Source organism: Hyperolius riggenbachi, chromosome 9, assembly GCF_040937935.1.
Source record: "Hyperolius riggenbachi isolate aHypRig1 chromosome 9, aHypRig1.pri, whole genome shotgun sequence".
NCBI lineage: Eukaryota > Metazoa > Chordata > Amphibia > Anura > Hyperoliidae > Hyperolius > Hyperolius riggenbachi.
The window spans coordinates 48468187-48483627 of NC_090654.1; the positions used below are offsets into that span (position 1 = coordinate 48468187).

At 44.1% G+C, this 15441-nt stretch overlaps 1 protein-coding gene across 1 annotated transcript in view; it reads left to right on the forward strand.

Moving 5' to 3' along the window:
* CELSR3 (cadherin EGF LAG seven-pass G-type receptor 3) overlaps positions 1–15441 on the forward strand; it is a 297920-nt gene that overhangs the window by 222282 nt on the left and 60197 nt on the right. Inside the window, exons 11-19 of the mRNA XM_068254819.1 lie at positions 664–849; positions 1784–1894; positions 1982–2150; positions 5987–6128; positions 7600–7720; positions 8629–8812; positions 11404–11505; positions 13532–13546; positions 15001–15095. Of these exons, the coding sequence (XP_068110920.1) occupies positions 664–849; positions 1784–1894; positions 1982–2150; positions 5987–6128; positions 7600–7720; positions 8629–8812; positions 11404–11505; positions 13532–13546; positions 15001–15095 (1125 nt within the window). The remainder of the gene's footprint in view (positions 1–663; positions 850–1783; positions 1895–1981; positions 2151–5986; positions 6129–7599; positions 7721–8628; positions 8813–11403; positions 11506–13531; positions 13547–15000; positions 15096–15441) is intronic.

A 15441-nucleotide genomic window follows, 5' to 3' on the forward strand; every position in this document is an offset into this window, starting at 1 on the left:
AAAGTGAAAGGAGAAAAAGACACAATGTACGATCTGCTGAGGCAGATTGCTAAATAACGGTATCGTGGGTAGGCAGTACACAGGATAGATTGTTAGCCAAGATAACCAAAAATCATTGTCTAAGCCAAGGTTTATCTAGCATGTGTACAGGGCTCTAGGGTTCCGTTTCGGTGGAAGCATTAAAATGTACACAATGTAATAAGACAGTGTTTTGTATACCTAAAGAGAACCTGAAGTAAGAGTGATATGGAGGCTGACATATTTATTTACTTTTAAACAATACCAGTTGCTTGGCAGCCCTGCTGATCCTCTGCCTCTAATACTTTTAGCCATAGCCCCTGAACAAGCATGCAGATCAGATGTTTCTTGCAAAAATCTGACTAGATTAGCTGCATGCTTGTTTCAGGTGTGTTACTCAGACAGTCTGCAGCCAAAGCGATCAGCAGGGATGCCAAGTAACTTGTATTGATTGAAAAGAAATAAATATGGCAGCCTCCATATGCTTCTCGCTTCAGGTTCCCTTTGATCAGTAAAAAAAAAAAAAAAAGAAGTTATGAATCTGGATGATACTATTTATTGGCTTACTTTGAAGAAACGGTGTAAGCTTTCAGCTTTGTTCAGTTTGGTATCAGTAGTAAATGAGTGTGTCTTCTGTGCCGGCAGCTGGTTTCTGGCATGGTCTCCTTCTCCGTCAGCCGTGGATCCAGCAAGACCTCCACCCTTCTTCTGGACCAGATGCAGGTGAATGACGGCCGGTGGCACGACCTCCAGATGGAGCTGCGTGATCTTCGGAGTGGGCGCGAAACGCGTTATGTCGTTACTGTTATCCTGGATTATGGGTTCTATCAGGTAAATGGTCAATGTATAGAAAGGAGCACTGCAAGGTTCTACCTTAATGCGATATGGATCTGCCAGTCATTCACTATAGTGTAACTTTAGAAGAGTTACTCCAATATTTGGCCCGAGGAAGTGGGTTGGCACACGAAACGCTTTGCATGTGGATTTTTTTGTTTATGTGAAAATAAATTTTTTATTTTATTTGTAATGGCCACCTTAAAGGGATACAGAGCAGTGGGAAAAAAATGAAATCTAGACTTACCTTGGGCTTCCTCCAAACCCCCATAGCCTGCGAGGTCCCCTGGAATCCTCTTGGTCCCTTCCGTGAACCGCTGACAGCTCTGGTAATGCGTAAACTTAAGCTGAACCTGGTGTTATTACGCCACAATCGTCCTGCGCATGCGCTGTTCTCTAAAGACTGAACTGCGCATGCGCAGGACGCTTACAACAACTGGCGTGATGACGTGCCAGGCATGCACACGAACGACTTCAGCCGAAGGAACCAAAGGGATGCTGGGGGATCTCACAGGCTACGAGGGCCTGGAGGAAGCCCCAGGTAATTTTTTTGCACTGCTCAGAGTCTCTTTAAGCCTTCACGGTGTGTATAGAAAAAAACAAAACAGAGAGAAGCTGGTGGAAGATGTTGTCATCCTCAGAAACACTTTGTGCTTAGGACCTCCCAAATAATCTGCCAAATGACCTCTGTCAACCAATCACAAGCCAGCTTTTAAAAGCATGCTTAATGGATTCTGGGAAATGTCATTGCTGTAACTCTTTGCAATTAGAGCTTAGATCTCTGCAAGTAAAGCAGACAAAATATAACTGCACTTATCCTTTAAGAATTTATCTAATCCATGATGTTTCCGGCATTTCTTTATATTCCGAGCAGTAAAGTTGAAGGTACGCATTGAATGGTTGGACTGAACTGTGGTCTCTGATGTTTTAGGACACGGTCACGGTTGGCAATGAGCTGCATGGGCTGCGGGTGAAATATCTCTATGTCGGGGGTGTTACTGGAACCAAAGATGTGCAGAACGGTCTGGAGGGGTGTATACAGGTGAGGAACAAGATTGCATTACACAACTACTCATTTCTTTATACGGAGAGTTTCCTAACCACACGCATTGCCTGTGTTGTTTTTTAGGGTCTGCGTCTGGGCGAGACATCAAGTGGGACCACCTTACCCAAGCCCACCAACATCATCAATGTTAAAACCGGCTGCAGCGTAGCAAGTACATGCGATCCCAACCCGTGTGTGGGGAACAGTTCCTGTGTGGACACGTGGCTGGGCCACACGTGTGTCTGCAACCCAGGTGCGTGACACCAAGCTTCTACTATAATGCACAACATGTACTGCATGGTTTAAAGGACAACTGAAGTGAGAGGTATATGGACCCTGACATATTTATTTCCTTTTAAGCAATACCAGTTGCCTGGCAGCCCTGTTGGTGTTTTTGGCTGCAGTAGTGTCTGAATATCACCAGGACCAAGCATACAGCTAATCTTGTCAGATTTGACGAAAATGTCAGAAACACCTGATCTGCGGCATGCTTGTTCTGGGTCTATGGCTAAAAGTATTAGAGGCAGAGAATAAGCAGGATAGTCAGGCAACTGGTATTGCTTAAAGTGAACCAGAGGCGAAGCACCCTCATGTATATTGCCATATAAATCAGTGGGAACTTTAGAGAAAACACATACCCTGCTCTCTGTTTCATTCTTCACTGCTCAGCCTTCTTGTTATCAGCCCTGATAAAATCCCTGACTGAGCATTCAGTGGGGCTTTGCTCAGGAATCATTATAGCTGAGTCTGTCTTCTCTGATATATTTTCAAGCCCAAGCCTGCCCCCTTCTGGTTCTGATATAATGACTCAGCTATAATGATTCCTGAACAAAACCAGACTGAATTCTCAGTCGGGGATTTTATCAGGGCTGATAACAAGCAGGCTGAGTAGTGAAGGATGAAGCAGAGAGCAGGGAAGGAGTTTTCTCAAATGTCCCCACTGATATATATGGTACAGTACATGAGGGTGCTTCATCTCTGGTTCACTTTAAAATGAAATTAATATGGCAGCCTCAATATACCTCTTACTTCAGTTGTCAGAGGAACTTTACTAAAAGATAGTTTTGGAAAAAAAATCAAGACATTGCAAAGTGAGAAGTAAAAAAATAGAAGATAGATTAAGATGTGACTGATACACACCGTGCAATTCTTTTATATTATTTGATCCACCGTGAGACTGCAGGTCATCATCTTTACTGCTGGAAGGCAAAAAACAAAAACGGACAGCACTAACAGCCTTTATCTATAAACTAACAATGTTATATGCAGTTGGCAACAGTTATTTCCCACAATGCAATGAGGTTCACTGACAGGAAACTGTCAGGGCCTTGGTCATGACATCACACTGTGGAAGGGGTTTCTCCACAATATCAGGCATACAGACCCTCCTGATGATCTATTTGAGATAAGGTAAAGATTTCGGTGGCAAAGGGGATCAGCTACTGATTGGGATGACACGTGCTACTGTCGGCTGAACGTCTGCACAGCGGGAGGGTCTGACGGACCCGTCGTTGGCGTAAGTAGTGTGTGTGTACGCACCTTTACAGTCAACAGCAAAATGAACTCAGCACCAGAGCTATCCCATATTCCTGTCCATGTCTGCTGAAATCAATGTCCTGACGTTAGATTTGTATCTACTTAGTAATTAAGCTGCTCAAATGTTACCTACTTTTCCTTTGTGTTGAGTCCGCTGCAGCTGAAAATCCTATCTTGAAACTTTGATCACATGAACAGAAAGGCATTAGCACAGAGAGTGAGTTTAGGTTCTTGTGATTATAAATGCTGCTTGGATCGCATCATTCTACTGTTCAAAAAACTGAAAGCACAGAGTGAATCTCTGTAAGAAGATTACAGCCTCATTTGTTTCTAAAAAGGGAGTTTTTGGTGACATAGCCCACCCGGAATATCAACCTCTCTTGGACGCCTGCCCAATCCTAACCACCTTCCTTAAGTTTTACATCTTCCTAATGCCACACCCTATCCTGTGTCCCTTCCTGATGCCTAACTTACTCCCCCCCCCCCCCCCCAAAAAAAATGTTAACTTCCTTTATACCTGCCTAACTCCACCACCACCCCCCCCCCCCTTTTAATATTTACCCTAAATGACACCTAACCTGAAACTCGCTCCAAATTTTAGGCCCTTCCTGGTGCCTGCTTGTCACCAACCTTCTCCTTTAACTTTTACCTCTTCTTAACACCTACCTTGACACCTGACCATTGTCTTTTTCTTAAATTTAGCCCCTTCCTGATGCCTATCCCTAATCTTTCCCCTAATGTTTATTCCCTCCTGTGTCCTAGCCCTAACGTCTGAAATGTTAGTTTTTTCTTCATGCCTAACCCATACCTCCCCTCAAGGGTAACCTCTCCTTGACACACAACCCTTCCTACCATCTAATGGCCACTCCTTCCTGATGCCAAACCCTATTCTCCTCCCCTAACATTAACCCCTTTCTGATATCTAATGTTCTCCTCACATTAACCTCTTCCTAATGCGTAGCCGATTTACTCTAGCATTAAAATAAACCTCTTCCTGCCATCCATTACCCTGTTCCCTAACGCTAGCCCATCTGCATTGAAGCCTGATCAAAACCAACAAATTAAACCTGCTCTTTACTTTTTTATTATTATTATTATTATTATTTTTGGCTGGTGGAAATGAGAGGATGAGGGTTATTGTGCAGAAAGGCTTCACCAACAGAATCATTGCTATACGTTAGCTTACTAAAGTTACTTAAAGTTAAAGGAGTACTGTAACCTTAAAAAAAATTAGTTCAACTTACCTGGGGCTTCATCTGCACCCCAACCCCCCCCCCCCCCCAGCAGGCGTCCTGTGCCCGCACCAGGACAATACAATCCCCCGGTCCCTGCCGCTTCGCTTCAGTTTTTTTGTTTTTAATTTTAGAAACAACTGCGCCTGCTCGGCCCTGGCTGTGCTTGTCCTTGCTCCCGCTGATGCCGCAGAAAGCTCCCCGCGCAGGCACCTGTGCCAGGGCTGGTAAGGCGCAGTTGTTTGCGACATTAAAAAACCATAAGCGAGCCATGGCAGGGACCAGGCTATTGTTTTGTCCCGGCGTGGGCACAGGACGTCTTCGGGGGGCCGGTAGAATAACAGAAATCCTGCACTTATGATGACACTAGCAGACCTAAGCCCATTTAAAAACAGGCTCTAGGCCACTCTTACAAAACCCCTCCCCTCCCGCCCGTGATCGCTGCCGCCGGCCACAGCCTGCCCACACCCACCACCCTGGCCCAGTCCCCCTCCTTTCCCAACGGCCACCCATGCTACACATGCACAGTAGCGCAAAAACGCGGACACAGGGACTGGAGGGTACGCAGGGACACAGAGGTTTTATAGTATAGGATGACACACTTATACGTTCTGTGCTTGTTTCAAGACGTTGCTTGCTTATCAAGTCAAAACTTCATTCAAATGTTTGCTCGTCTTGCAGGGTTTTACTGTGTATTTTTTTTTCCTATACTATAGTAGGCAGCAGCAATCTGACATATGTTGAACTAGTCCATCTGCTTATGAGGAGTTCTCACAGTTTTCTTTATTTATAAAAATGTACTGAACTGCAGTCAAACTGCCAAATTGTATGCAAATGAGTATGGCATCTCTGTATAAGGGCCTGTTTCCACTACACGCAGATTGGATGCAGAAAAACGGACTGCAATAAATGCCTATGGGAAAATCTGCATCAGAAAAATTGCGCTTAGTGGAAACAGGCTCATAGACATTCATTGGAGCCTGCATCCATTCTGCATCCAATCTGTGTGTAGTGGAAACAGGCCCTAAATCCTTTTCTTTTTCTGGGAGAGCATTTGTAAAGAATAAAGAAGACCCCTGAGAATTCCCCATGAGGAGATGGGCTAGTCTAAAACCAGTCAGTTTTGTCAGATTTCTACTACCTACTGGAAGTAACAGCAACATGGGAGAAAAGTAATTTATAGCTTATTTTACTGTGGGAGAAATGTAATTTTTATGTGTTTTCATGTATTTAATATTTTACAATTTTTCATGATAGTGGTTCTTTAAAGTCTATAAAGACATTTTTCAGCTGTACAATGAAGTTATTCATGTCTCTGCAGGTTATTTTGGGGAGAATTGTGTGGACGTTTGTCAGCTGAATCCCTGTGAAAACAAAGGGATTTGCCGCCATCAGCCAAACTCTCCCCTGGGGTACTTCTGTGAGTGCACCGCCAGTCACTATGGGAGATACTGTGAGCACAGGTAAGGCAGCGGAGGGGCGGAAGGTGGAAATATAATCAAGGGAATGATTGGTGGAGAATTTTAACGGTGATGCTCTGATGGCCAGTGAAAAACGCAAAACATAAGGGATTCTACCAACCTGCCCTGTACCGATTGTTGCTAGTAGATGGCATACATTTGCAACCCTTACCTTAAAGAGACTCTGTAACAAAATTTTCATCCTTATTTATTCTATCCTATAAATTCCTATACCTGTTCTAATGTGCTCTGTCTAACTGCAGCCTTTCCTAGTTGCACAGTGGCTGTGTTATCTCTGTTATATGATCTGATCTTCTCTCCTCTGTCGGGCTGAGGTAGTCAAGCGGGAATGTGCTGTGCTGCTTGTGATTGGATAGAAGCTATACACACCCTCTCCAGGCCCCCTGCACACTCTGTATGACTCACACACTGAGCTACTCTCAACCTATCACTTGCTATCACTTGCTATGTTTGTAAACACTGCCTAAAACTGGCAATTACAAGCCAGGATTGCAGTAGGAAGTGGCATAAACAGCACAGAGGGGCTCAGGAGAACATAATGAATAGAATAGTATGCTTTTTATTGTAAGAATTTTAGAGTACAGATTCTCTTTAAGTCATTAATGGCGTTACTGTACAGTCATATTGTGCACATCACAAGCTCGTTACTTTTCACATTCTTGCGGTCACTTGGCTGAAGTTTATTTTGATATAACTTAAAGGAAACATTAGGTAAAAATAAACCGATGAGATAAAAAAAATTATATCTCCTTCTCCTAAAATGTCTTTTTTTTTTTTAAGATATCCCTCGGTTATATTTCATATTTAAATCTACTTTTTCGTTTTTACTGTGTTGTCTCTGCTCAGTGACACATTCATGGAGGTTTGCCAGAGCTACTGTAAAATCTATGAACTACTTATCTCTTTCCTGCTCTCAGAAGCCATTTACTGCCAGGAAAGTGGTTTATGGCTGTATTTCTTTATCAGTGAGGGTTATGCTATAGTCCGACCTGAACAGAAGCACTCACTTGCATACCTTATTTTTAACTCTTTCAGGCAGGGAAAGGAAAAAAGGAACACAGCCTAGTTATTTGTGTGCCTGGCACTGTACATACACATGTCTGTCTCATCATGTCACATGTCACCTCGCGTATCCTTCAAGAAGTTTGATAAAGAAGAGATGTGTTTTAAGGTCTTTTCAGCTGTTAGGGCTTGTCCACACTACAGGAGCTTTTTAAGCTCTAGAGATTTTTAAAAAGCTCTTGCTAATGCAATGCTATGGGGGATTTTTACAAAATCACATCGTTCCAGTGAGAACACACACATAGGATAACATTAGCAAGAGCTTTTCAAATCACAAACCGCTTAGAAAAGCTCTTGTAGCGGGAACAAGCCCTAAAAGTGAACGAACCACCTAAAAAAAGCTAATTTTTCTCTTAAATAATTCTGATCTCCTCTGGGATTTCTCATTTAGGATGGATCATCAGTGTCCTCAAGGCTGGTGGGGGAATGGAACGTGCGGACCGTGCAACTGTGATGTCTACAAGGGATTTGACCCAAACTGCAATAAAACCAATGGACAGTGTCAGTGCAAGGTATGGAGGAAGCATGGCATGCCATTCACAGTGGAATTCAGGGCTATGGAGTCAGAGTCGAGGAGTCGGAGTCTGAGCAATTTTGGGTACCAGGAGTCGGAGTTGGAGTCGGAGTCGTAGTTTCAAAAAACTAAGGAGTCGGGAGTCTAGAGTCGCATGATTTTTGTACCGACTCCACAGCCCTGGTGGAATTGTCCTTGTATTTTCTCATACTACTAAGTTCCATAAATGTAATTTTAGTGGTGAACTAAACTTTCCAGTAAAGGGATAAATGTCAAAGCGATATAACTGCTTCTATATCAAAATGTCAAAGCCACTTCTTTACCAGCCCTTTTTTTTATAGTTTGACACTGCAGGTTGCAGTTTAACTTAATGTGACTCTTTCACGATCTCCCCCCCCCCCCCCTCGGACATTCCCCATCCCCCCCCCCCCTCCGGACATTTGGGGTTTTCTTTTGCTAGCATTTATGGTAATAAAAGTGTAATAAAAGATGTTTATTTTTGTTCCAGAGAAATAGAATCTGCAAATATAACAAGTAAATTAGGCACAGATTCTGAGCTTCCCTATTGGTCATTGAATTCAACCACCATATAAAAAGTACCAACAGAAAGGCCTGCAAGCTAAATTGGGAGGGATTACCTCCAAACACTAGGAAGCTTCCTTCTGACATGCCTAGCAATGCTCAAATGATTTCTTTTGGATTTTTCAGCTGATCCATTTTTGACCTAGCAAAACATGTCATGCTTAATAAAGTCCAAACTGGCCAAATTCTACAGGTCTTTACATAGCATTTATTACTGAGTGGAGAGAGCATACTTTGAAATTTTATCCCATTTTGTACGTCAATGTTTTGATAAAAGGACAATTTTTCAGTATTTTAAAATCTTTGTGCTTCTTTTTTTCCCAGGAATTTCATTACCACCCCAAAGGGAGTGACACCTGCTTGCCCTGTGATTGCTACCCCATTGGCTCCTCCTCCAGGTCATGTGATCTAGGCACCGGACAGTGTTTTTGTCGCCCTGGAGTGATTGGACGGCAGTGTAATAGTTGCGACAATCCGTTTGCGGAGGTTTCACCAAGTGGTTGTGAAGGTGAGATGGGAGAGAAGGGCTACAGACATTGGGGTATTTTTCCTAAGGGTGTCCATACATTACTCGATATTGTGGCCTGATCGACCTTCCGATTCAATCATTTTATCAAATCAGAAGAGAAATGGTGACGCAACATAGCTGCCCGATTAATCTTTCGTTTTCTTTCCGCCGAATCGGGCAAATGGATCGATCTGGAATGGAAGAAAAATCTTGGTCTCAACGGCTCGATCAGGAACGCAGCAGTAATGACATTCAATATTGTGACAACCAATGGACATGACTCCTGGGGGTTAATTCATTAAAGCGGATCCGAGATGAAAAACTAACTACAACAAGTAACTTGTCTAAATATCTTTACTAAAGTTTAGATAGTTTACACAGCAAATCTAGCTGCAAACAGCTTCAACAGTATATGCTTATTTATTCCTGTGATATGAGAGCGGCCATGTTCTGTTTGTCACAATACACACAGGCAAGCTGATCTGCATCTCCAGCCCTCAGCCTGTGAAAACTTCACTCCCGTCTCCTCCTCCCCTCTGCCTCTGAAATCTCTGGCTAGTAACAACCTCCTCCTCCTGCCCAGACTGAGCTCCCATAAGCCCTTGCTACTAAAGTTTAGAGTACCAAGGCACTGTGGAGAAGCTGTGGGCGAGGCTTGTTTAGCTTATAGGGAATTAGAGTATTAAAACAAAAAATTATTTGGCTTGAGAAATGCCCTATAAACTATATGAAAGGAACACAATTATGCAATGAGTAAAAGTTTATCTCGGATCCACTTTAAGGTACACTGCTAAAGCAGCGCAGGTTAATGTGAGCAGCTCGAGTTGTGAGCACACACTGCACAGTAGTGCTGCGTAGCATGTGCTGGCAACTTATGGCCGCTCCACTGATCCCGCCTTGAGCCCCATCAGGTCCAGTGGCTTTACAGGACATGATCCCCGCACTTTGATTGGCCCAATAGGCTGACTGTCAAGTGACTGGCAGCCTATTGGGCCAATCAAACTGCGGGAATCACGTCCTATGAAGCCAACAGGGCTCAGGGCGGGATGAGTGGAGCAGTCGTTATGTGAATGGAGCGCGTGTAAGCTACCAGCGCATGCTACGCAGCACTACCTCGCGGAGTGTGCACACAACTCGCTCTGCTCACATTAAAGTGGATCCAAGATACACTTTTACTCCATTGCATAATTGTGTTCCTTTCATATAGTTTATAGGGCATTCCTCAAGCCAAATAATTTTTTGTTTTGTTTGAATACTCTAATTCCCTATAAACTAAACAAGCCTCGCCCACAGCTTCTCCAGTGCCTTGGCACTCTCAAACCCATGTAGCAAGGGCTTATGGGAGCTCAGTCTGGACAGGAGGAGAAGGAGGTTACTAGCTAGAGATTTCAGAGGCAGAGGGATGAGGAGAGAGGAGAGGGGGTTTCACAGGCTGAGTGCTGAAGATGCAGATAAGCTTGCGTGTGTGTAATGTTTACAAACAACATGGCTGCAGTCATTGTATCACAGGAAGAAATAATCATATTCTGTTGAAGCTGTTTGCAGCTAGATTTGCTGTGTCTATCTAAACTTTAGATAAGATATATAGAGAAGTTACTTGTTATAGTTAGTTTTTCATCTCGGATCTGCTTTAAGCGCTGCTTTAGCAGTGTAGCTTAATGAATCAACCCCCTAGCCTTTTCCGGTGTCCGCGATCACTGTGAGGGCGTGTACCATGTGACACTGGCACATCAGTGATGTCACAACATGTGCTTAGTCACATGGTACCAGCGCTCTTGGTTATGCCGAACTCCGGAGGAGGCCAGGAGCACCCCATTGTAGAGGTGAGACTTTAAAGCACTGAGCATTGGCACGAGGGGTAACACCTAATCCTTGGGGGGTTTGGACAATTTCCAGTAGATTTCATGCTCTAACCTATTGGAAATCACAGTGCAGTGTGTGGCCAAGCAATAAATCCCTTTCAGATTCAATCCGAGAGAGATCTATCTGATGGTCGATCTGGCCATTTATTGAGTAATGCATAGCTAAAGTGTATAAATTATAGTCAATTCTGATAAATCTGGAGACCATGTTAAAGTGAACCAGGCACCATTCTTAGCACCCAGGTCATCTCAATAACACAATAAATATGCATGCAAACAATGTGGCTCATTAGTAAAAATACTTCAATTTTACCTCTTCTTAGATTTAAAAGTTTAGCAGAGGGTTTCATTACCTACTTCTGAGGTCTGCCCGACCTGCAGAAGTTTCAGGCAGATAAGGATTGATATAATTATTTTATTGCACACATTAGCAGAGAACAAACAAAAGCTTTCATCAGCAGGCGGGTGGAGAGCTAGGACACTGTGCTTCAAAGAGTTTAGAGAAGTCACAGATGCTATCTTCACACCCTCTCCTGGAAAAGTAATGGGCAGCAAGAAAGGGGAGGGGGGAACATGGCAGCTCCTATAGCTATTAGAAACCAGGAAAAAAAGTGGTGCTTGGTTCCCTTTTAATGTTGAGGAAACACATGACCTGCAAATTGTACAATCTTGACTTGCTATAGGAATAAAGAGGAAATGATATGTACTGAGTGTTTCTTTGTCTTTTAGTGATCTATGATGGATGTCCTAAAACGCTAACATCAGGGGTTTGGTGGCCAAGGACCAAGTTCGGGCTCGCTGCCGCTGTTCCTTGCCCTAAGGGCTCCCTGGGTGAGTAACACTGAGTTGCTTTTCCAAATAAATTCAGGATTGACTGTCACGTCTTCCTCCCCCTCCTACAGACTGAGATTCAGACTGAAATCTGTCCACCCGCTTAACAGATTGCTCTGAATCAGCATTTCACTGCAAACATTTCTAGCGGCGGCTGCCAGACTCTGAGCTGAACATGGCTAAACATTGCTGAGTGCTGCCTACCTTGTTTATGCTCTGCTGTCAGTTCCCTGTCACAGAGCTGGAGAGGGGCCCTGTGGCCGCTAATTGCAATGCTGAGTAAGACAACTAGGTCATGTGTCTGCAGTACAGCTTCCCCAGAGCCACTGGCTGCATCAGCATCATTTGTATTTCTTGGATTTTTCTTTTTTCCCTTTTGTGATCTTTACCGGAGATGAGCTCCTTTCCCCATCACTCTTTTTTGTTATTTCCCTATTCACTTCCTCTTTTTTTCTCATGCTTTCTTCCCATGACCTCCCCTAACCTTTCCATACCTTTTACTTCCCTTCCCTTCCCATACTCATCCCTACACTCCCCTTCCCATACTCTGTCCTACCCTCCCCATGCCTTTTCCCTACACTCCCTTCCATTACTCTCTCCTACCTTTCCAATGCCTTTTCACCACACTTCCCTTCCCATACTCTCTCCTACCTTTCCAATGCCTTTTCACCACACTTCCCTTCCCATACTCTTCCCTACCCTTCCCATGCCTTTTCCTTATACTCCCCTTCCCATACTCTCCCCTACCCTTCCCATGCCTTTTCCTTATACTCCCCTTCCTATACTCTCCCCTACCCTTCCCATGTCTTTTCACCACACTTCCTTTTCCATACTCTCCCCTACCCTTCCCATGCCTTTTCACCACACTTCCCTTTCCATACTCTCCCTTACCCTTCCCATGCCTTTTCCTTATACTCCCCTTCCCATACTCTCCCCTACCCTTCCCATGCCTTTTCACCACACTTCCGTTCTCATACTCTTCCCTATCCTCCCCATACCTTTTCCCCACATTTCCCTTCCCATTCTCTCCCCTACTTTTCCCATACTCTGCCTATGTCCTCCCTGACATTCTCATGCCTTTTCCCATATGCTCCCCTATCCTCCCCTTGCCTTTTTGCTTCACTTCCCTTCCCATACTTTTCCCTACCCTTCCCATGCCTTTTCGCTACACTTCCCTTCCCATACTCTTCCCTATCCATCCCTTGCCTTTTCCCCACACTTCCCTTCCCATACTCTTCCCTATCCTTCCCTTGCCTTTTTCCTACATTCCCTTCCCATGCTTCCCCATACCCTTCCCATACCTTTTCCCTACACTTCCCTTCCCATGTGCTCACCTAACCTTCTCATGCCTTTCCCCGTCACTTCCCATGCCCTCCACTACTCTTTCCATGCCTTTTCCCTTTACTTCTCATAATCTCCAATATCCCTCCTGTGCCTTTTCCCTACTCTTGTCATCCTATGTTCTCCCTTATCCTTCCCATGCCCTTTTCCTACACTTCCGATGTCCTTGCTTTTGCTTTCCATGCATTTTTCCTACACTTCCCTTCTCATGCCGCTTTCCTGCACTTCCCTTCCCATGCCGTTCCCTACCATTCCCATGCCTTTTTCCTACACTTTGCTTCTCATACCCTTCCTTACACTTCCCTTTTCATGCCTCTCCTTACACTTTCAGTGCATTTCCCTACACTTCCCATGCCATGCCATCCCCAACCCTTCCCATGCATTTCCCAGCATTTCCATACAAGGTATATATATGGACCTATTTTAGACATTGATATGAGGTAACATTCTGATCCACTCTTCTCCCACCTCTGGTTCTGTCCTAGAAAACTTCCTTTACCCCCTTGATGTCCATCCTGACTAATGCTACAACATTAACATGCTTACACTGAAAATCTTAATTTTCTACTTAAAATCCTTCCTGCAGATTGTTGCTATCAGGGTACATTGTGTGGTTTTAATGACTATTTTTTATTATTCTTCCTCCCCACCTGTGCCTTGTCCACTTCCTCCTCATATAATGTAGGTATAAGGGGCTCAGGTGAGATTTGGATTACACAATATTTGGCTAATGTCTCTGTTGTATGGTTTGACTCTACAATGAAATTGCTTGATGCATTCTCTTGCATCCTACACTCTAAATTCCCATTTCCTTGTAAACCCTCCTGCAGCTTAATTATGCATTTTGGATGACCTCTCCTTACTAACCTCTGGCCCCAGACTATGTCCATCTCAAACTACGACAGTAAGTTTAAGTGGAAATCTAAAAGTGAACAACGGTCATTTGTCACAACTTGAGGAACACTCAAACAATCCATCTGTAAGGACTGGCAGATCTTTCATCTTCCTTCAGTCCTTATGCCCCAATCTGACATGACACTCTTCACCTAAAGACAATCATCTGCATGAACAGGAGACAAAGTTACGCCTACCCGTCTACGGTTACCCCCAGGACTTCAGCATGCAAAGTATAAGATCTGAGCCTGGGAAGACCACCAGAACTCACTGAGCTGTGATACAGGCAAATAACGTAGTCAAATAACTCAGGGTCATACACAATAATCAGATGTCTGAGTCAGAGAAGTATGCAATTTTGTAGTCAGCAAGCCAAAGGTCATACACAACAGACATTAACAGGTACAATAGATGAGACAGAAGAGTGGTCAAAAAGTAACAAAGGTCGGAACAAGCATCAAACAGAAGAATTAACACGTAACAGGCAAGGTATCAGGCAGGAGATACAGAGGTACACCCAGCAGCTAGCTCTAGCTACTAAATGCTGGCACAGGCAACTAACGAATATGCCGTCCAGGTTTAATTGTGCCAGCAGCCTATCAGAAAGCCAGCCAATAGAATGCACAGCATGCCGCTAGTGATTGATTCTGCTAGTCAATCACTTCCTAGTTTGGAGATGGTGGAGGAGAGCGTATGCTGGGAGTCTAATATACCCACATTACCTAGCAACAACAGAGGAAGCCAGCCCATGTGAGCCCACAGACTTTGGGAGATGCCATCTGTACACTGGGAGCTGACTGCTGGGACCAGGCTGAGGGGAGATCGTGACACTGTCTCCAGATATCTATCTCATGACTAGATAAGAAGAATGTTGTAGGAATATTGAATCTTCTGCAACTGGTAAATTCTGAACATTGAAAAGTTACAAAATACTAACATTGCTCCCATTCAATGCCCAGTCCAATGATTATTCATTGAGTTCTCCTTCATGCAGGATTTTCATATCCTCTTAAAGCTATGGAATGGAAGTTCTGGATAGAATTTCTGGAGGTTCTCTAATTTTCCATGTAGAAGTTGCACATTAAGTTTAGGATGGACATAGTCTTGCTTGTTCCTTTTGAAATTCCCTGCAAATCTCTTCTGATTCTCAAAGTATCCAGTGCTTGAAGTGCTGCCTTTTCTTCTGTATGCGCTCCTTTTTTCACAACCGTCAAAGACTCTCTTGTGTGGTCAACCTAACTTTCCATATGGGTCTTCCAGGGGCTGCGCTCCGAAGCTGTGATGATGTTAAGGGCTGGATGGAACCTAACCTGTTCAACTGCACCTCTCCTGCATTTATGGAACTCTCTGGGCTGGTAAGTTACCAGTAGCAAAGCAAATGGCATCATTTTTAGGTAGTTTGCCTGCTTTTCAGAATGCATTCACCCCTCGCGTAGCTTCAGCCAACTGTATGGCTACCCAGTCACCTTCTCCAACGAGCACTCTACTCATTGTGATTTGGTAGGGTGGATGAATGTGAGTACAGGTCTGATACATGCAGAGGGTAGAGGAAAGTGTGGGCTCTACAGTTCTAGAGGAACGGTTTGTATGCTGCTAGGGTTCGTCAGTATGAGCATGCAGGTCTCTGCTCTGGGCAGAATTTCTGCTCCTGAAGGTTCTGAAGGAGAGTCTATGATGGCGCTGAAGAAGGGTCTATGATGG